The sequence below is a fragment of the Salvelinus namaycush genome, chromosome 15 (assembly GCF_016432855.1).
Source record: "Salvelinus namaycush isolate Seneca chromosome 15, SaNama_1.0, whole genome shotgun sequence".
Lineage (NCBI taxonomy): Eukaryota > Metazoa > Chordata > Actinopteri > Salmoniformes > Salmonidae > Salvelinus > Salvelinus namaycush.
In genome coordinates, this window is record NC_052321.1 from 26467186 (window position 1) to 26490649 (window position 23464).

The 23464-nt window shown below is 41.3% G+C and overlaps 1 protein-coding gene across 1 annotated transcript in view; it reads left to right on the plus strand.

Moving 5' to 3' along the window:
• The window catches only part of LOC120059911 (gamma-aminobutyric acid receptor subunit beta-1-like), a 47511-nt gene extending 24047 nt beyond the window's left edge, over positions 1-23464 (plus strand). Inside the window, exons 4-9 of the mRNA XM_039008986.1 lie at positions 538-758; positions 14474-14556; positions 16248-16382; positions 16624-16776; positions 22665-22912; positions 23090-23464. Coding sequence (XP_038864914.1) covers positions 538-758; positions 14474-14556; positions 16248-16382; positions 16624-16776; positions 22665-22912; positions 23090-23464 — 1215 coding nt within the window. The remainder of the gene's footprint in view (positions 1-537; positions 759-14473; positions 14557-16247; positions 16383-16623; positions 16777-22664; positions 22913-23089) is intronic.

The window sequence follows — 23464 nt, forward strand, 5'->3', positions numbered from 1 at the left end:
AGGTGCAAACTGTGTGGGAGACTGCAGTGCAACACAGACTGACAGCAGAGACTCCGTCTAAATAATTGGTAACACACTCACACATACACACTTAGTCATACTGTAAGTCAGTGGTTCCCAATCGTTTTCTGTTACTGTACAACCAACTGAATTTTGCTCTTCCTGGAGTACCCCCTCATGTGTATTTTACCAGTATGCCTATGGTCTCATGAGTCTTCTCAAGTACTCCCTGTACCACCAATCTTAGTACCCCTGGTTAGCAACCACTGATCTAATTCAGACACTCATGCAGGTAGTCAGTCACACACTTAGCTACACACACAGACAACCCAACCAGACACCCACTCAAACACACAGACAAAGGACATTTACCCACGTGTGTTCTGGCCCTGGCCCACACACAGTGCCACACACAAATAGTCACACAGTGAACCATCCAAGAACAGAGATCCAATCCCTCCCACAAACAAAATACACCATGTACTTTCTTATTGTGTGCCTAACCATCCCAACCCTTCTTCCTCTTCCACCCCCTAGGATTACACCATCACCATGTACTTCCAGCAGTCCTGGAGGGACAAGCGCTTGTCCTACACAGGGATTCCCCTCAACCTGACGCTGGACAACAGGGTGGCAGACTCGCTCTGGGTCCCTGACACCTACTTCATCAACGATAAGAAGTCCTTTGTGCACGGGGTCACAGTGAAGAACAGAATGATCCGACTGCATCCAGACGGAACTGTGCTCTACGGCCTCAGGTGAGTGTGTGCGTATCAGCGTTATGTGTTCTTGGGCTCCTCTGTAGCTCAGTTGGTAGAGCATGGCTCCTGCAATGCCAGGGTAGTGGGTTTGATTCCCAGGACCTCCCATACAATAAAAAGAAATGTGGGTGTAAGAAGGTCAGTTCTGGTGACTATGTAAAAAGGACATTCTACTCCAAAATAGAAAGATGCTGACATCTTAAATATAAGTTCCCCTTCCAGAAATGAGCTCAGTAACATATTGGTCCGTATGATCAGGCAGGTGTGCTATGTGTGGCTATAAATAGGCTGGGGTTTTTCCATCTGCATTTACCCAATTGGGCCCAAATATTAGCCAGAACACAAACTCTAGTTAGCAACTGATGTATTGATGAATGTCATAAAAACATTCCACTGACACTCAGCCAACTAAGGATCATGTACTGTGAATGTATGCCTACCTGTTATACTTGACCCCTGTTACATTTAGCCTCTGTCTTCCCTATGAATTCAACGCCATTGGCGAGGACTAATGCGCATATTTCTCTATCTGTGTGGCTCTCGCAATTTTAATGTGCCTCGAGAGGAATATAATTTTCTTGCATAGAATGCGACAGGCTGAACAATTGAATAGGTAAACTATTCTACTATGGGTTTGTCTGATTTTGCTGTTGCTTACTCATGTTGTTGGCTGTGGAAAGTAAATTTTATTTTATTTTATTTTATATATATTTTTTTTTTAGGGGTGGATCAGCTTAATATTGCGGAAAGAATGTTGCTTCCAATGTAATTGTCTGCATCATTTCCAATCCCCCATATTTTTTTGGGTAAATATATATATCCATACACGCATGCATACATATATACATATATACATACACATACCTATATAGACATACATACTTTTTTAAAGAATATACCTTTATTATTATTCCCCGCAACCCTACCACCGCTCCCCCAATTGGAGTAAACTAATAAACACTTCTGCTTTTACCTTCAATTTATACATCTTATACCTATTTTACAGACACAGACTACTTTATAATAGTTCTCTCTTGTTTGTTCTTAGTCCTTCCTCTATTTCTGTTGTCCATCCAATTTTATTTCCACTTGTAACTGTGCTATTTCACAAAAGCTCCGCACCTATACACATTTCACAGATCCCGTATGCCCTACATTGTTTATCTTGTTATTAGTCCCACCCTTCAGTTCCACTCAACCCTTCCCATCTATCTTCCAACATCATCCATTTCGGATTTTTATTTGCCATATATTTTTCAACTGTGCTGTGATGCTTCACAAAAGATTTGAACCTTCCTATTCTCATAGCTTCTACAGATTGTAAATTAAAAATAAACATTTTTGCTAAAATAATTATTATATTATTGATTGATTGACTATGGCTTTTCAAATCCCCCAGTATTGCTATCTGTAGCGTTAGTTCTAGGCAAATGTTGCAATTCTTCAGCCATTCCTGGACCTGTGACCAAAAACGAGCTACATATGGACAATACCAAAATAAATGATCTAATGACTCTACCTCCTCACAACAGAATCTGCAGAGCTGGGAAGATTGTATACCCCATATATATAACATTCTATTAGTTGCAAGAATTTTGTACAGTAATTTAAATTGAAAAATTCGAAGTTTTGAATCCGGCGTTGTTTTGCGTATCAATTCATAAACCATGTGCCATGGAATGGGTACATCGAAAATCTCTTCCCAACTATTTTGCAATTTATATGGCACAGCTGTCAGTTTTTTGGTCCTTAAATGAAATTGGTATATGTTTTTATTTATCACACTTTTCTTTAACCATTTATGTTCTTTAATACAGGGCCGACATACAAGTTCCTTACTTTTTTCCCCTTCTACTTGCCTCTTCCATTTTTGTGGTAATGCTGCAATTAATTGGTTGTAATTTTGGGTAGAGCAGACATTTCCATATGTCTGTGTTAGCTGCATGTGTGACATAACTCCACCAGTCCTATTTATGATATCATTCACAAAAATTATACCTTTTTTAAACATTTCTTCGATAAATACAGTTTTTTTATCAATTACTATATTTGAATTTAACCACAATATTTGTTGTACTATTTGTTCCGTCCTTTCAGGTGGATTAAACTGAAATTGCAACCAACTTTCTAAGGCTTGTTTAAAAAATAAGGATATTTTGGAGATTATTTCCTTTTCAAACAACCGAAAGTGAGCAGGTGTAATCTGAATAAAGGGAAAAAGGCCCTTCTTGAACATAGGATGAGACATTCGTACCAATTTACTAGAGAACCAGTTTGGATTTAAGTATAACTTTTGTATGACTGATGCCTTTAGTGAGAGGTCTAATGCTTTAATATTTAATAATTTCTGCCCTCCGAATTCATATTCGTTATATAAATAGGCCCTTTTAATTTTATCTGGCTTGCCGTTCCAAATAAAATGGAATATTTTTTGTTCATATAATTTAAAAAGCAGGTCACTAGGTGTAGGCAAAACCATAAGCAAATAGGTAAACTGTGATATGACTAAAGAGTTAATCAGGGTGATTTTTCCACAAATAGACAAGTATTTTCCTTTCCATGGTAGCAAGATCTTATCTATTTTTGCTAACTTTCTATAAAAATGTATTGGAGTGAGATCATTTCTTTCTTTTGGGATTTTTATACCGAGTATGTCCACATCTCCGTCAGACCATTTAATTGGTAAACTACATGGCAGTATAAAATGTGTATTTTTTAGTGATCCAATACGTAATATGGTACATTTATCATAATTTGGTTTTAATCCAGAGAGGATAGCAAAGGTATCTAGATCCTCTATGAGGCCGTGGAGAGACTCTAGTTGTGGTTTTAAAAGAAAACATGAATCATCAGCGTACAATGACACCTTAGTTTTTAAGCCACGGATTTCTAATCCATTAATATTAATGTTTGATCTAATTTTAACAGCTAACATTTCGATGGCAATAATAAATAGATATGCCGATAGTGGACAACCTTGTTTTACTCCTCTAGATAGTTTAAAACTTTCTGAGATGTAGCCATTATTTACTATTTTACACCTAGGGTTACTATACATAATTTTAACCCATTTTATAAGAGATTCCCCAAAATTGAAATATTCTAGGCATTTATATATAAACTCCAGTCGTACTTTATCAAAAGCCTTTTCAAAATCAGCTATGAAAACCAGACCTGGTGTCCCCGATATTTCATAGTGTTCTATTGTTTCCAGTACTTGCCTTATATTATCTCCAATGTATCGTCCATGTAAAAAACCTGTCTGATTAGGATGAATAATATCTGACAAAACTTTTTTTATTCTATGCGCCAAGCATTTTGCTAGGATTTTTGCATCACAACACTGAAGTGTAAGAGGTCTCCAATTTTTTAATTGGACTGGATCTTTATATATACCACTTGGGTCCTGTTTCAGTAATAACGATATCAGACCTTCTTGTTGCGTGTCTGATAATCTACCATTTATATAGGAGTGGTTAAAACAAGCTAATAATGGTCCTTTGAGTATATCAAAAAAAGTTTTGTATACTTCCACTGGTATGCCATCCAGCCCTGGAGTTTTCCCATCCTTAAAGGCCCCAATTGCATCAAGCAGTTCCTCCTCTGTAATTTGGCCTTCACATGAGTCTTTCTGTACAGATGTTAATTTTACATTATTAATAGGAAAAAAATCCATACAATTAGTTTCAGTTAGTGGAGATGGAGGAGCCTGAAACGAAAACATATTCTTAAAGTACTTTACTTCCTCTTTCAAAATATCATTTGGTGAATCATGCGTGACTCCATCATTTGTAACAAGTTTTAATACATTTTTTTTGGTAGCATTTCTATATTGAAGATTGAAAAAGAATTTGGTGCATTTTTCCCCATATTCCATCCAGTTCGCTTTATTTTTATAATATATTACACTGGATCTTTCTTGAATAAGTTCCTCCATTTCTTTTTGTTTTTCCTCTAACTTATTCTGTGCCTCTATGGTACTGTTTTTATTGCTATCTAACTGTACTGTTAGTCCTTCAATTTCCTTTGTTAATATGGACTCTTTTGATCTAAATTCCCTTTGTTTTATAGATGAGTACTGAATTGCATGGCCTCTAAAGGCACACTTAAAAGTGTCCCATACAATAAGGGGATCTGCTGTACCTATGTTATGTCTGAAAAAGTCAATTATAAAATCTTCTGTCCTAGTTCTAAACAATTTATCATCTAGTAGACTTTGATTAAATTTCCAATATCCTCGCCCACGTGGAAATTCTGTAAGAGAAATATATATGCCAATTATGTGATGATCCGACCGCATTCTGTCCCCTATCAACACTTTTTTAACTTTTGGTGCCAGAGAGAATGGTATAAGAAAGTAGTCAAGACGACTAGCTTGATTCAGCCTCCGCCATGTATATCTCACTAAATCAGGGTATTTAAGTCTCCATATATCCACTAATTCCAATATATCCATGACATTCATGATTTCCTTAAGTGCCTGAGGGTGATAGTTTGTAGTGTGATTTCCTTTCCGGTCTATAGAGGTATTTAAGACCGTATTAAAATCTCCCACTATAATAATAGAGTCTAGTGTTGCTTGTAGAGTTGATAAATTCTTATATATATTTTCAAAGAAGCTTGGATCATCATTATTCGGACCGTATAGGTTAACAAGCCATATTTGTTTATTGTCCAATAACATATTTAAAATAATCCATCTACCTTGAGGATCTGTTTGGACAATTTGCACATTTGGATCAAAATTATTGTTAATTAAAACCATCACCCCTTTTGAATTTCTTTGCCCATGGGAGAAATATATTTTGCCCCCCCAGTTCTTTTTCCACAAAACTTCATCTAAAACTGTTGAATGGGTTTCCTGTAAACAATAGATATTATAATCCTTCTCTTTTAGCCAGGTAAATACTGATCGTCTTTTCTTATTATCTGCTAAGCCATTACAATTGTAACTGGCTATACTTATTTCACCACTTACCATAATGAGACACACCTTTCATTCTTTTAATCAGAATATATTTTTGTAAACGTACTATTAAAAAGTAACATAATGATTGAGTGTCTATATAGTTGTACCATGATATTTGCATTTCTACTAAGTAAACCTCCAATTGGTCCCTACTATTCCACCCGCTAAAAGGCCTCATCTCGAGATGGCTTGTCATCCCAATGCCCGGCAGACCACCCTCGACCCCCTGTATCCCATAGCCCTGAACCAACTGGGATCCATTCCTTGAAAAGAGCATACAGTGCCATTTACCGAATTGAAGAAGATCAATTGCCATATGCATTTCCATTGCCCTCACCTCGATTTGTATTATATATATCTGTGGATCATCCTCTATTGTCCCTAACATCTTTTACTTCTTCCTTCGCAACAGTTGTGGGATACACACATACACCCACACACACTCAGCCCTTACCCCCACACAACCATAAGCTCACTTTCTCAACAATTGCACCATCCCAGAGCCCAACTCAAGATGGGTCATGATTTACAAATGCACTTGCAGTTGCAGCTGCATGAGAAGGCCTGCAAGACCGCACAAAAAATTAGCAAAAATTGAGAGATTTATTTACCATTGTCATATCCTAGATAATGGAGGTCAAATGTACACCTTATTCCTGAAACACCCACAATACGGCCACCCGTCATGACCATGTCCCCACGCATCTCCATGCAGTCCGACTTTGATTTTGTGCCGCCAGGGCCACAATAATATACCCCCTCTCTGAATGTCCGAGTGTGACCCCCTCCCCATGGGTTACTGCAGCTAGTGTTGCCAGCACTGCCACTGCCTGGGTGGGGGCACCCCACCGGAATCCCCACCGGCTAGGTACAAGGTCGTCAAGGTTCTCATTAGCAGCTTTGAGAATTTCCTTGTATATTATGCTCTCCCTTTATGGGGCTTTGGCTTTGCAGGACCAACCCTGCCAAGCAGGCTCAGAATCTTGAGGGGGCAGTGCTGCTCTTGGTCTCTGACCTCATTTTAGCTGCATACAGACCGCTTACAGCGGGCACATAAAACAGTTAGGGACTTCTCCTTAGTATCTGGGTCATTCGGGTGGGTGTCTAGGGTATAGTGCCATGGACCGTACCATTAAAATAGGATAATAAATAATTAGATATAATTTATAAAAAAATAAATAAAAAAATGTAGTTCTCCATGATAGGACAATAAATAAATAAGACGTATAATTCATTATAAAAGTATATCCATCATCTGAACAACATTGAAAGCCCTCTCATACCCGGCTCACAGCAATACATTGGCTCTGGGATATGCAACCATTTCATTACTCACTCACTCAACTTTCCAAACATAACAAATAAAATAAAAAATAAACACAAACCATACCATCCACACATACTGTGCCTTCTGTTTACTTAGTTTTTATCTTCACTATGTTGAATTAGTGCTTGTGTGTTCAATTAGTTATATGTGAAGATTTATAGAAAAGCTATATTTTTTATTGTATTGTTACAATCAGTAACCGGGCTTGAATTGTGTTTATTTCCCTCGTCTATGAGAACTTTGTAATTTTTAAAATAACCATGGCTGTGGAAAGTTAAATGTGGATAACAATTTTTCATTAGATAATTCCAATAACCAAAAGAATGTAAACCATTCTGGGTTTACAGCTCCGCCTGGTTCTCATTTGGATCATACTGTAGGTGCCATGTCTCGGACCCGGCGGGATCCGGTCCAATTTAACCTCTGTGTGTGTGTGTGCGTGCGTTCATGCGTGTCTATGTGTGCATTTGTGTGAGCTTATGAGTGATAATGAGAGCCGACCTTCAAATTTTGCAGACTGGGGGTTGGTTTTAAGAGCATGCAACTGAAGCTCCTGCACATCATCTCTTGGTGTGTGTGTGCTGCAACTGTACTGGGAAAAACTGCACATAGGCAAGGAGACCATCCATTCCTCAAAGCCTTATCAAACAACTGCCATTGCTCTTTCTCCTCTGCCTCTGGAGTGTGAGAGGAAGATCCAGGTGGGGAATCATTTATGGAGCCGTACTCCCCTGCAGTCCGGAGCACGGCAGCAGTGTAGACTTGTAGGCTACATGCTCCTTGTCTGGCTACCCAAACTCCTTGCTCCCGCCAAACGCTACACCACACATGTTAATTTCTTCTCCACAATGAGTCTGGATCTGTGCACCTCCCCGACAATTTCTAGAATGGAAGTACATTCTAGACCATCTGATTGGTCCCAGAAACAGATGGGTTGGGCCAGAGCCAGAACACATGTGGGTAAAGCGTTTAAAAATGTGTTATTAGCTTCGATACTCTGATTGGTTAGAGATGATCCAATCGCTGATTACTTCTTTTGTACAACACCCCTCATTTTGACGTCACCACAAACGACTTCAATGATGCATCGGAGGAATTCAGTTTGAGTCGTCAGGCAAACATGCTACCCTCCTTGCCTCTGCAGTGCTGAGCCGCACCGAGCTAACGAAGGGAACTGAAGGGCAGCCACTGTCAATAATGCAGTGGAGATCTGAGGGATTCAGCGCTTTGGTGGGGGAGAATGATGACTTGACAGTTTTTCTAGTTAGATATCCTTTTTTTGAGCTACGAGGCAGATCTCTAGGGTTTGTAGGGAAGATCCAATACATGTTTATTACTTTAGTCGGGTGGCATATCTTGTAATCATGACAGTGGATGTGGATTTTGTCATTAGTGCTCTTTTGAATGTTTGTTCTAGCCAAAAAGTATAGTTTGTCTGGAAAGGCATTATTTGTGTTTTGTTTTCGTTAACCAGCAGTTGCCGGGACCACCAGGGTCGGATTAAAGTAATCCTCCTTTAGCCAATCACGGACATTAATTTATCAATTAAGTGTGAGGGAGCAAAGGAAACCCAGTGGAAACTGAGGACCTCAAGGGCAAGAGTTAGTCACCCCATGCTGTAGCTCATTAACTGGCTGAGTTAAAGGCTAGCTGGTAGTTCTGGGAGATAACATCTGTCTCGAAGATTCAGGCAAGATGACGTCACCACAGTTAAACCCAGTAATCTGACTCAGATACATCTCCCTTTAACCTTATCAGCTCATCAGTGACCTCAGCTGCTGACAAGAGACTTGGCGTGTGATCTAAGTCACGGAACCAATGTGACCGTTGACTGGAATCAAACCTGTGTTGACAGCGAGACACGCCCATCACAAAGAGGACAGTGTTAAGTCTCTGATCTAGCCGTTACCTCTGAAAGCTAACATCTGGCACTAACATCTGTCTTCAGGTCTCGGGCTAGGTTACATCATGGCGGAAGCTAACGACAACCAGGCAATCAATCCCATTAGCTACATTTGTATGAGTTGTTGTGATTGAGCTCAATGTCTAGATTAAAAGGCAGCTTGTGTGGTTCATATCTTTGTGAAGACGGTGCAGTGTTTTGTACACGTCTATGTTGCTTGTTAGGTTAATTAGGGCTAAGAGGGAGTCGAGCATGTGGCTAACCTGGTGTGGTGCTGGAGTGGAAGGTCTTAGATGTGTGATTTGATTAAGTATTGGTTTCTGGCTACATAAACGGGCTGGCAGGTAGCCTAGTGGTTAGAGTGTTGGGCCAGTAACCGAAAGGTTGCTAGATCGAATCCCTGAGCTGACAAGGTAAAAATCTGTCGTTCTGCCCCTGAACAAGGCAGTTAACCCACTGTTTCTAGGCCGTCATTGTAAATAAGAATTTGTTCTTAACTGACTTGCCTTGTTAAATAAAAAATCATATTGTCTGTGCCCATTATAAATCTGAGGGGTTATTTTTGGTGCATAGAAATAGTGACTGTAGTATAATTGTGAAAACCCACTGGGCACAAACATAATTTCAATTTCTAGTTTTGATTTACATTTGGTTGAGTTGTCAACTAACATTATTTCAACGTGAAATCAGCAAAAAATGTCACCATGTTATTGGATTTAGGTTATTGGTTGGGTGAATACAGAATTCTCCAATCAGTTTTCCACGTTGATTTAACTTCATTACATGTTTTATTTTTTATTGCGTGGATACAACGTTGATTCAATCAGATTTGCCCAGTGGGAAGGCAAATGTATCACCATTTTGTTGTTTTGGTTGATGCCAAAGGATTTGGTTTTGTGTACCAGGTGGCTGAACAGCATGCTCCTTATTGGCATGAACATGTGTGCCAATAAATGCATGATTATCATGGTAACATTTAGGGCTGGATTTTAACCTGCCGTAGCAATGTTTATGCAACCTTTTTGTTTACACATTGAAATCGAATTCGCCCCATGAATTGACTGAATTGAAATTCAATACACACACCAGCTGTCTATAGGCCAACAATCAACTCACCTTCAGCCTCTTCCTTAGTCCCTTGAAGGGCATATTTAAAGGTAGACTCAGCAACATGACATCATCATACACAGCAGGACATATTGCCATGGCTCTTGCCAGTGTGGGCATGCCCACATACTAGTAGTTTAGCCGATTTGGATTCTGTTGTTGTTGACGTCTGTAAGCAGGAAGTAGCCCCGCTGTGTATGATGATGTCTTATTTCCTAGTGTACCTTTAACAAATCCTTTTAATTGACATTTCAAGCTAGCCTACTGTAGAAAACCACATTAATATATTAAAATATTATTATTAGCTTGGTTTGAGTTGAGCTGTCAGCCTGTTGGGTGAGCAGCAGTGGCCTGGGTGCTGGCTGGCACGGGCCCGTGGAGAGATTCATTAGCAATAGCCATGCCTCTCAGGAGGATCAGGTGAGTCACCCTGCTGGCGCTGGCAGCTCCTGTCTGCCCCAACCATACGCTGCTCTCCCCAGGAGCACTACCAGGAAAACCTGCTCCGCTCGTCTCTCATCTCCAGTCCCCATCTCGTCTCTTTAAAGGTAAATGATGCTCAGTGTATCCAGTTACCCAGTGGTACTGTACTGTAGTGTACGTCCCTTGTTGGTACCAGTTTATAGTTACAGGAACTGATGATGTTTCAGTTCTACCCATGTCCCTGACCACTGCTGCAATACTTTTGTTTGCTAACAATAAACAATATATCTTTGGTATGGCTCTGTCATTTCCTAAGGCACTTTATACATAAATATCCTATGCCATGATTGTAATTTTCTTTGACGCGTAGTCATGCAATGCTAGGATATTATGAACCATGACTACGTAATTGTTATGATACTCAGTCGAGCATTACTAATTGACTAACATCCTGAACCATGGCTATGTCTTAAGCACAGCCCTGTCGTTCTACATTGCACTAACAGAGAGTTACTACGCACCATAAGCATGTCATTCATGTGGCTATCTGTCAGTGTCAGTGTCTCCCTTGCTCTGATGTCTCTCTCTGATGTCTGGGCCCATTGTGAGTGAGTGCCTGTCTGTGTATAATCTGAATACTACTCTGTCGTTCAGTCTTCCTCTCGTCTTCTCTCCCTGCCTTCCTCACGAGAGCACCCCGAAATAACTTGCATGTCATTGTGACAACTTTTGACTTTCATCTGCTTCGCTCCTCACACACAATTCTCCCAGTTTCACGTTGAGCAGGGAGACGTCTTCACACTCGAATGCTGCAGAATTATTATTCCCCGCAGACCACACAATTATTCAGCCAGTGTGCTTCTGCCTGCTGCCTACAGTGAGCCGGCTATATTTAGGCTGCCTGGAATGACCTCACCACTTACTGTAGTGTACACGTCTGCTGCTACGCTACCTTCATGTTTTTAATGTATGCATCAATACGCATATGGCCAGTCTGAATGGTCACTGCACACACTATCAAACAGTAGGCCTATTAGTTATGCTCAATGAAGATTGATTGAATATGGCAACATGTTTTAATTCAACCTTTAATCAAATCTAGCATAACATTCATTGCTGTAATTACTAATTTTTAGGCAGCACTGCCACCTCTACTCCCGGTGCTTCAGCATGTGAAGGAAAAGAGTGTCTGTGTGATTAACATTTTATGAAGTATAGCAGTCATAACAAAAAGCTTTAATCGCAGTAAAATGTTAGATTATTTAACAGAACAACATCTCTCTAGCTAGCACCCTTTTACAGTTTGTTGTATTTTTAAAGCAAGACAATAGAGTTGAGCATGTTTTACCTTCGTCTTCCCCTGGAAAACAATATCAATCGTTACTGAGTGGAATATCCTGGCAAAATGAAATTACAATCTTATAACCACTATACTAGTATAACTGCAGACATTTTCAGAGCATCACTTCTCCAATATCAGTCATCCCAGTAGATAAGATTCCTCTGGCATTATCAATGCAATACCCTCACCAACTGCATTAGCCATCTCAGAAAACACAAACCAATACTAATACTGCAGTCAGTCACACCCGTGACATCTATCACGTAACATGACGCTTATTACCATCACGGATGCAAAGCCCACCTCTTTTCCTGATCTGTGTTTGATCTGCATTGATCTGATGGGGAGGGGATGTTACACACTGGGGTAATAGATTGGGAGTGGGCATAGTGCTCCGAGCTCCCTGCTGGAAAGTAGGGTAAACCCTTACTGACACCCCTACGGTATGGAGGAGCTGATGCTCTATTTTTACCCCATCTCTGCAGCTGCTTTATAATTCATCCAGACCACCCTAATGCATTTGGTGGGTTTGAGACATGGTCGACAGCCAAAGAATATTCAGCTGCAGAAATGTTTGATGAAATGCTGAATATTCATGCCCAGGGCTTTTCCGTTCTCAACATCGTTGCGGCTGAAATTGACAGATATTGGTCTCACTGGACACTCGCTATCACTCAGTGAGGAGAATGGCTATGGGCCAGTGAGATTCATTTTTACAAGGCAGGGCTCTTGGATTGGACGAAGACCAGGACTAATGCACAGCAGACCACCACTGGACTTTTAGAATGCCCTTTACATGGATGGTTGTATTGCTACATTCCAAATCCATCCCTAGCCCCTTGGGACTACATCTGGATCTGAAAGGATTGGATTGGTATACTAAACAGTATTGCTATAGATCAGCCTTGACTTCTGATAGGCCATATTGGAGATAACTATCCAATGCTTTCAGATCAACGTACTGTAGGTGCATAGGTATGGGCATTGGGATGGATTTCAAATTTAGCATGTACTACTATGCTTTTTATGTTTTGGCGATGGTTTCGTCACCCAAAACAAACAAGTGGCAGCTTGAGTGAGTTTTAGGTCCTCAGCGATGCATGATATTTTGCGGCAGGAGAAGCTGGAGAATAAATGGGAAAACTGCAGAGGATCCCTGGAAATGTCTCAAACAGCTAGAGGGCTCAGGTTGGGTTAGGTGAATGCATTGCTGGCTATGACTCACATCCTGGCAGTCTCACTGTGTGTGTGTGTGTGTGTGTGTGTGTGTGTGTGTGTGTGTGTGTGTGTGTGTGTGTGTGTGTGTGTGTGTGTGTGTGTGTGTGTGTGTGTGTGTGTGTGTGTGTGTGTGTGTGTGTCACGTCTCCTCTCATTTTACACGGATTATGCAGTGGAAAAGGGACACATACACTTTACAGTAATGGTTCCCTGTTCACAATGATAAACAAATGTGCAAACATGTTAGATGCACTTATTCTCTGAACATCTTATGTCATTTATGCGACATCTTTTTGAGTGAGGACCCATTACACCTTTTTGTTTGTCTGAATTTGCGGGTTTTACGTACAAGCCAAGCTTCTGGGAGAGCGCAATGATTTTGATTAGTTATGAACAGTGACTCCTCCACACTATGCTTTAAGTTTAATCCTTTACTCAGCATAAGCGGTTTACATTAAAATCAATATTAAATCAACATCCTATTCTTATCGTATGTGGTTTCTGAGCAGTGAAAACACAAAAACAGATGTAACTCTGACCCTTTCCCTTCCAAGGACCAGCCAACCCCTCGGCAAGCAGCCTGTAATAACATGGCTGCATGTGGCCACAACCTTGACCCTTTTCTGTCAGAGACCGAATGAACGCAATGAGTACATAAGCACAGCAATCTCACTGTTTCTGAACATTTTGGGTTGAATCAATACTAAAAGAATGAAAGCAGTGTAGCACAAATTCAATCCAAAATAGTCAAATTGGAGTGTGCTCCTTCAATTGAGACCTCAAAGCGAATAAGTCACGGATTTTAAAGTCCACCGATTGCCAGGATTTTTTGTGTGTTAATTCTTAATTAATCATAGTGCTAATTAAGATGGAACATGGAGCATTTCAAAGAGGGAGGGCACAGTCATGACTTAAGCAGTATGAAGGCAATTATGGGTGAGAAATGGAGAGTTCAATTTCCAGTGAAACCATGGAGGGATTTGTGCAATAGAATGCTGAGTATGTACTGTGTGTGCTTCCTGAGTCATTGTGTGCGAGAAGGATGCGTTTTTCATTTCTCTCCATTATTAGGTCAACCTTTTTCACTGTGCACCTGAAAGTGTTTATATAAAAAAAAAAAATGGCATTTTAAATAGGTTTCATATTTTCTCTTGTTTCTCTGTACTCCTTGTATATGATATACAGTATGTGTGTTCACACAGATTTTACACTGTATGCTCTGCACTTGTAAGGACATACATCATGGTAAGGGTGTGTGAGACATTAGTCCTATGGGATGTGGGGGTATATTTCAAATTTCTGTGCTAGATACAAGAAAATTATAGAATGTCTACCTTCCCCCACCCCTCTACTTCTCTCTCTCTACATTCCTACTCCCCCTCTCTCTCTCGTTATTGCTCTCTTCCCCCCCCCTCCCTCTCAGGATCACCACTACGGCAGCTTGCATGATGGATTTGCGTAGATACCCTCTGGACGAGCAGAACTGCACCCTGGAGATCGAGAGCTGTGAGTGCCAGTGTGTGTGTGTGTGTGTGACATCCCTGTAGAGACTTATCTCAGCTTCACTTGTGCCGTTTATCAATACTGGGCATGTTTACGAAAGCTTGTCCCTACACACAGATCTGAGGTCTATGTGACTCTATGGGTGCTATTGAATAGACCCTAAGGGACCGTTTCCCTACCCAGTTTGAGGCTATTAATGTAGTAAAACACACTTTCAATGGAGATTTCCTATTGAGCATGCTTTTTAGTCCAGGAATAGGCATAATCTAGGTTACTGAAACTGTCCCAAGCTACATTTTACAATTCTAACATTCTTTCTGTTTTACTTAATCTACACATCTCATGATGACTTTCTCTCAGTCCATTCATTTTCACACATTATTCTGTTACACAGGTCTATGTGCCTCAGGTAAGGGATTAATCTATTCCAAACCGTAGCAAAATATCTCTCCCATCGAGGACATAACGTACATTAAGCAGGATAAAAAACTACAGCACTTTACGCCAACTAATGCAAACTGCCGTTTCTTGTTAAATCAAACTTGGCCAGAGTGCTATTTAAATAATAGATGGTACCTGCATGCATAGTTAAATCAATCTGCACAGACGTGGACGCTTGGCTTTGGGTATTATGACAAGGTTCTGGAAATCACTATAAGATCTTGTGGAGCTGCTGGATTAATGAATTGACCGGGTTGATGTATTTAATACTTTTGGCAACACCTTACTCAAACCCTCTATCATGTCATATGTCTTAATTATGACATACAAACCTAGCATAATAATATTTTTTAAGCAACAATAAAGACTAAGGTTTACTACTCTTCGATGCACCAACACTGCTAGCACTGATGTGGCCAGGCCTTAAAGTTTTTATCTTAATTTACATTTTTGTAATTTATTTCATTTTATACCCTAATGGGAAATATCGGGTCCAACCTTTGCACTTTGCAGTTTCTAGCTGTGGGTAATCTGGTCCAGTTTCTAGCTGTGGACAATCTGGTCCAGTTTCTAGCTGTGGACAATCTGGTCCAGTTTCTAGCTGTGGACAATCTGGTCCAGTTTCTAGCTGTGGACAATCTGGTCCAGTTTCTAGCTGTGGACAATCTGGTCCAGTTTCTAGCTGTGGACACCGATACATGGGAAAACATCCAGTTCTGCTGTTTTATTCTTCGCAGTCTCATTAAAAAAAAACTATCCATATTGGTCTACACATTTCTTTACACGTCATTCTCCTATACCCTTATGGCTCCAGGGGTGATCTGATAACCCAAGACCCTCTCACACATACATTAAATGGGGAATGGGAAAGAAAGACAAAACCACTGAGTAAAGACAGTAAGGAGAAGCAGCTAATTCCCTGAAATCCTGCGGTTCCCTTTAGATAAGCGGAGGAGTCTGAGGGGAGAAAAAGCCAACCCAGTCCAATTAAGTTTGCCTAATTACTGAAAGGCCAATAACTGACTGTTTCATTCCTGTTCCATCTAATACCAGGCAAAGAGAAGTGTTAGAAAAAGACTTGACCCAGCGCTTCAGACAAGTACACTCAATGACACAGCAGCTTTCTGCCTGTCTGTCTATGTTGAATGGCGTTCCATTCTGTCAGATTCAGGTGGGTACACCGCCCGTGACATACGGTAGGTAGCCTTCTGTTTGTCCATTTTAGATGATGTAACAGTCTCTCCCTCTCACAGATGGGTACACCACTGATGACATCGAGTTCTACTGGAAAGGTGATAATTCAGTGACTGGGGTGGAGAACATCGAACTTCCCCAATTCTCTATTATAGACTACCACATCCAATCCACAAAAGCTGTGTTTGCTACAGGTAACAATCTGATTACTAACCCTTACAATAGTCTATTAATTAAAGTTTCTGATGTTCCACTTAAGAGTGTCTAACATTAGAGAATGTGGCAGAATGTAACTGCCACATAAGCACCGGGTAGAAGTTCTCTCAGGCACAAAGATAGGATAATCTTACCCCTAAATGCTAAACTGACCTTAGTTCAGCGTCTAGGTGGAAACTTTATCCTACTCCGACGTGAAAACTGTGTTTGGTCTCCCAGGCTCCTACCCGAGGCTCTCTCTGAGTTTTAAGCTGAAGAGGAACATTGGCTACTTCATCCTACAGACCTACATGCCCTCCACCCTGATCACCATCCTATCCTGGGTCTCCTTCTGGATCAACTATGACGCGTCTGCGGCCAGAGTCGCTTTAGGTCGGTGTCTTTGGGTTATTCTATGGGTTGTCCATGTGGAGGGCTTTAGGTCGGTGTCTTTGGGTTATTCTATGGGTTGTCCATGTGGGGGGCTTTAGGTCGGTGTCTTTGGGTTATTCTATGGGTTGTCCATGTGGAGGGCTTTAGGTCGGTGTCTTTGAGTTATTCTATGGGTTGTCCATGTGGGGGTTGTTTAGGTCGGTGTCTTTGGGTTATTCTATGGGTTGTCCATGTGGGGGTTGTTTAGGTCGGTGTCTTTGGGTTATTCTATGGTTTGTCCATGTGGGGGGCTTTAGGTCGGTGTCTTTGGGTTATTCTATGGGCTGTCCATGTGGGGGGCTTTAGGTCGGTGTCTTTGGGTTATTCTATGGGCTGTCCATGTGGGGGGCTTTAGGTCGGTGTCTTTGGGTTATTCTATGGGTTGTCCAGGTCTTTGTCTTTGGGTTATTCTATGGGTTGTCCATGGCGGGGGTTCAGTAAAGAGTCACGGCTGAATATGTCTATAGTAGCTTTGGGTTATCAGGTGTAGGCATGTGTTGTACTGCCTCCCAGGCAGGCAGAAGACGCCCCTACACACAGCAGAGCATAGAATGTCTCTCAACGCACAGTCCTCACGGCAGTGTATACTTGCACACTGCTCCCTTAGGCATATTGCACACATCCCTCTCGGCAGAGTGTACCTTTGCACAAAGCCACCTAGGTAGCGTAGAGTGTATACTTACACACAGCCCCCTTAGGCAGAGTGTACACTAACACACTACCCCCTAGGCAGAACTTCTACTTACACACTGCCCCCTAGGCGGTATGCATCACAGTCTGAAGATGTATCACAGTCTGAATGACACACACAGCCCCAAAGGTACAGTTGGGGATACCTATTCATCCTCTAAAACACAGTGATTATTTTACCCCATCCACCGACCCATGGGAATATGAGTTTCCTTACACCCACAACATGGAGGTCAGAGATTAATCCTGAAATTCTCACAGTCATCCCTGAGTGTGCACACAAACACACACACACCCCTCAGCAGAGTGTGTCCTTGTGTCCTCACATTCATGGTTGTTCTACCCCTGAGGCAGTTTGTACCCTTACAAAAAACACCCCTGACTAGCTACTGACTCATTGGTGTGCATCAGGGATATGACCTGAGTTTAAGGTGAGAGCTGAAATGTACAAAAGCAAACTCATCAGACCTTCTCGGGAACAAGCAGAGAACTAGAGAATCAGTAAACAACATTTTGGGAGGCATTATGAGGGAGCGTTACTGTAGCTAGTGAAGAAACAGTTGCTAACTAACTAACTGTAAAAGTGTAAATACTTAACGCCACAGTTATTAAGCTAGCTAGAGCTACTACTGCTCCTGTACTCTTTGGCTAAATACCATAACGCTGCTTCTGGTCCTTGTTCCTGGTTACAAAAATTGTGGCTCCAGTTTTGTTCAATTTTTTTCTGATTGGGACGTATCCATTAATACAGGCTACTGGGTTTAAAGAAAACACATACGGCATATACAGATACTGCATGTGCTTTGAATGGTCAAATGAATGGTCAAATGCCTGAAATGTGGTCGCATTTTCCAAGTATTTCACACTCTTCGGTCACCTTTAATGCCTGCTGTTTATAGTGTGCAGTCTGGCAGGCTTACTGTTATCAAGATGATGGCACGCTTGGGGGTGTGCTTTACAAGGGTTTCTTTATTTTTACTATTTTCTACATTGTAGAATAATAGTGAAGACATCAAAACTATGAAATAACACATATGAAATCATGTAGTAACCAAAAAAGTGTTAAACATATTGAAATATATTTTATATTTGAGATTCTTCAAAGTAGCCACCCTTTGTCTTGATTACAGCTTTGAAAGAAAAACCCTCGAATGAGTAGGTGTGTCCAAACTTTTGACTGGTACTGTACGTGCAAAAATGTAGAATCTTGTCTACGAACTAGAGTGCTGTGAAAAAGTATTTCTAATTTTCTCTACTTTTGCATATTTTTGATACTGAATGTTATTAGATCTTCAACCAAAACCTAATATTAGATAAAGGGAACTTGAGTGAACAAATAACACAACAATGACATACTTATTTAATTTATATCATAAACAAAAGTTATGCAACACCTAATGCCCCTATGTGAAAAAGTAATTGCCCCCTTACACTCAATAACTGGCTTTGTCACCTTTAGCTGCAATGACTCCAACCAAACACTTCGTGTAGTTGTTGATCAGTCTCTCACATCGCTGTGGAGGAATTTTGTCCCACTCTTTCATGTGTAACTATTTTAACTCAGTGGGTTTTCAAGCATGAACCAAAACTATCACACTATCGCTTCCATGCTTGACTGTTGGTATATGGTTCTTACTGTGGAATGCAGTGTTTGGTTTTCGCCAGGCATAATGGGACCCATATCGTCCAAAAAGTTATACTTTTTACTCATCTGTCCATATACATTTTTTCAGGTGCTTCCAGGTGCTTTTTGGCTAACTTCAGTCAACTTTCTGGATGAGATGAGTCCCATTATGCCTGGCGAAAACCAAACACTGCATTCCACAGTAAGAACCTCATACCAACAGTCAAGCATGGTGGTGGTAGTGTGATGGTTTGGGGATGCTTTGCTGCCTCAGGACCTGGATGACATGCCTTAATAGAAGGAACCATGAATTCTGCTCTGTATCAGAGAATTCTACGGGAGAATGTCAGGCCATCCGTCTGTGAGCTGAAACTGAAGCGCAGCTGGGTCATGCAGCAAGACAATGATCCAAAACACACAAAAGTCCACGTGAAAATGGTTAAAAAGCTACAAAACAAAGTTTTGGAATGGCCTATTCAAAGTTCAGACCTAATCCCAAATGAAGATGCTTGAAATGAGCAGTTCATGCATGAAAACACACAAATGTTGCTGAGTTAAAGCAGTTTTGTATGCAAGAGTGGGCCAAAATTCCTCTGCAGCGTTGTGAGAGACTGATCAACCACCACAATAAGCATTTGGTTGCATTCATTGCAGCTAAAGGTGGCACAACCAGTTATTGTTAGGGGACAGTTACTTTTTCACACAAGGGAATTGGGTGTTGCAGAACTTTGTTAATTACATAAGTGTATATATCTATTTTTTTTGTAAACCCAGGTTCCCTTTATCTAATATTAGGTTTTGGTTGGAGATCTCTTAACATTCAGAATCAAAAATATGCAAAAGTAGAGAAAATCAGAAAGGGGGCAAATAATTTTTCACAGCGCTGTATCTAATGTGAAACTGAATATGCATGGCTGAGTATTATAAGAGCGTGTCTCTTCCTTTATGAGTCTCACGCCTGTGAGTAATATACTGTACATCATTTTATACAGTTCATACATGTAGCCTACATTGGTGTAGATAGTTTTGTCTTACAAACCTAAGTCTTATATACTGATAATGACATGAAACTCATGTTATTTTAATGTAACAATTTCAGGTAGACCATTGTACAACAAAAAAATCCCAAGCGAAGTGTGATCTTGAATCTTGTGATCCCAGTACAATTAGCTAATGCAGGGCACTATTTTGCATCCATCTGTTTGTATGAAGTGAGCAGTTGACTGATATGAGGTGAAGTGTATGAGGGATTGGGATGCCTGTGTACTGAGCCATGTTGAGTTAAGTCAGCTTGTTCTTGTCAACTCAGGCTCTCAAGAGTCTCTGTGTCACAGTGAATGTAACATTGTGGCTGAGTGACAACTTCACACCAAGGCACTATCTACCTGTGTATTGCTCTTCTGAGGACTGTCACACTAGAATAGAATATCACACTGTTCTGATGTTCTGGATCTATGCTTGTCCAGTGTTTTCACCTGGACCTCAGAGGTGTCATGCATGTGACGGGCACTGATGGCCACAGTCATCTGACATTTTCACAGGTAAATTTAATAAGGTATGTATCAGGTCAACGTAGGTAACATAATGGTATGAACCACCTTCAGGTCCAAACAGTTCATAATTTTTCCCTTGTTCCCACAATTTGGTTTAATACAGAGCCAATAATATGAGTGGTTTATTAGCATTCTGACCTTGTACCCCATCCAGAAGTCAATGCATTTAAAATGCAGCTTTGGACTGGGTTGCGTTATTGGGGTGAAGGAATCTTCAAGTCATGCAGGGGGCATTTCCACATCTTTTCCCCCAGTACATTCGGAAAGTATTCCGATCCCTTGACTTTTTCCACATTTTGTTACATTTAAGCCTTATTCAAAAATGGATACAATTATTTTTTTTCTCATCAATATACACCCAATACCCCATAATGACAAAGCGAAAACAGGTTATTAGACAGATACTTTATTTACATACATATTCAGACCCTTCGCTATGATACTTGAAGTTGAGCTCAGGTGCATTCTCTTTCCATTGATTATCTTTGAGATGTTTCTACAACTTGATTGGAGTCCACCTGTGGTAAATTCAATTGATTGGACATGATTTGGAAAGGCACACACCTGTCTATATAAGGTCCCACAGTTGACAGTGCATGTCTGAGCAAAAACCAAGCCAAGTGGCCTCCATCATTCATAAATGGAAGAAGTTTGGAACCACCGAGACTCTTCCAAGAGCTGACCGCCCAGCCAAACTGAGCAATAGGGGGAGAATGGCCTTGGTCAGGGAGGTGACCAAGAACCCAATGGTCACTCTGACAGAGCTCCAGAGTTCCTCTGTGGAGATGGGTGAACCTTCCAGAAGGTCAACCATCTCTGCAGCACTCCGCCAATCAAGCATTTATGGTAGAGTGGCAAGACGGAAGCCACTCCTCAGTAAAAGGCACATGACAGCCCGCTTGGAGCTTGCCAAAAAGCACCTCGACTCTCAGACCATGAGAAACAAGGTTCTCTGGTCTGATGAAACCAAGATTGTACTCTTTGGCCTGAATGCCAAGCGTCACATCTGGAGGAAACCTGGCACCATCCCTACGAAGCATGGTAGTGGCAGCATCATGCTGTGGGGATGTTTTTCAGCAGCAGGAACTGGGAGACTAGTCAGGAATGAAGGAAAGATGAACGGAGCAAAGTACAGAGAGATCCTTGATGAAAACCTGCTCCAGAGCGTTCAGGACCTCAGACTGGGGTGAAGGTTCACCTTCCAACAGGACAATGACCCTAAACACATAGCCAAGACAACGCAGGAGTGGCTTCGGGACAAGTCTCTGAATGTCCTTGAGTGGCCCAGCCAGAGCTCGCACTTGAACCCGATCAAACATTTCTAGAGACCTCAAAATGGCTGTGCAGCAATTCAACCTGACAGAGCTTGAGAAGATCTGCCGTTCTGCTCCTGAACAAGGCAGTTAATGCACTGTTCCCGGTAGCCCATCATTGTGAATAAGAATTTGTCCTTAACTTACTTGCCTAGTTAAAAAGGTTACATTTTATTTTAATATTTTGTAAAATGGGATGGGAAAAAAATGGGAAAAACTCCCCAAATACAGGTGTTCCAAGCTTGTAGCATCATACCCAAGAAGAGTCGAAGCTGTAATCGCTGCCAAAGGTGCTTCAAAGTACTGAGTAAAGGGCCTGTCTGAATACTTAAGTAAATGTGATATTTCCGGTTTTTATTTTTATTAAATTTGCAAAAAACTATTTTTGCTTTGTCATTATGGGGTATTGTGTGTAGATGAATGAGGGGGAAAACTATTGAATCCATTTTAGAATAAGGCTGTAATGTAACAAAATGTGGAAAAGTCAAGGGGTCTGAATACTTTCCGAATGCACTGTATATGGTGGTACTCAGAAGTCTCCCATTACTTAGGGCATGTGTCTTGAAAGACAAAAGCCTCCACACCCTGTATAGGAGTTGAAGTGCCCTCATCTGAACCCTAAACTAACCCTGACCCTGAGCCTTTCCTTCATTTCCCTTCCTCCACCAGGTATAACCACTGTGCTGACCATGACCACCATCAACACCCACTTGAGAGAGACTTTACCCAAAATCCCCTATGTCAAGGCTATAGACATCTACCTGATGGGCTGCTTCGTGTTTGTCTTCCTGGCCCTGCTGGAGTACGCGTTCGTTAACTACATCTTCTTCGGTCGGGGGCCTCACTTACAGAAAAAGGTGGCGGAGAAAGCAGCTAAAACCAATAACGAAAACAAGAGCCGTCTGGAGAGTAACAAAGTGCAGGTAGGGATTGGGAGTAATCTCGCGTCTCTGGCATATTAAAATCGACGAAAGAGATTAGAATTGGCATTATGAGCTTAAATGTTTTCCAAACTTCAAATGCTCAAAGCTCATGGTCTGTTGTGTTCTGTAATATATTGTGATCTCTCTTCCTGTTCCCATCTCCCTCCCCAGGTGGACGCCCACGGAAACATCCTCCTGACCAATCTGGAGATCCGTAACGAGATGGGTGGGATGGGTGGCATGGCCGGGATGACCGGGGCCGAGATGATAGGGGCTCTCAACGACCCGCGGGCCACCATGTTCTCCTACGACAGCGCCAGCATACAGTACCGCAAGCCCATGGCCAGCCGAGACCTGTATGGTCGACCGGCCCTCGACCGGCCTGTCGGCCACAAGAAGAGTCGTTTGAGGAGGAGGGCGTCGCAGCTCAAAGTCAAGATCCCAGACCTGACGGATGTCAATGCCATAGACAAGTGGTCCCGCGTCATCTTCCCCATCGCCTTTACCTTCTTCAACCTGGTCTACTGGATGTACTACGTCCACTAA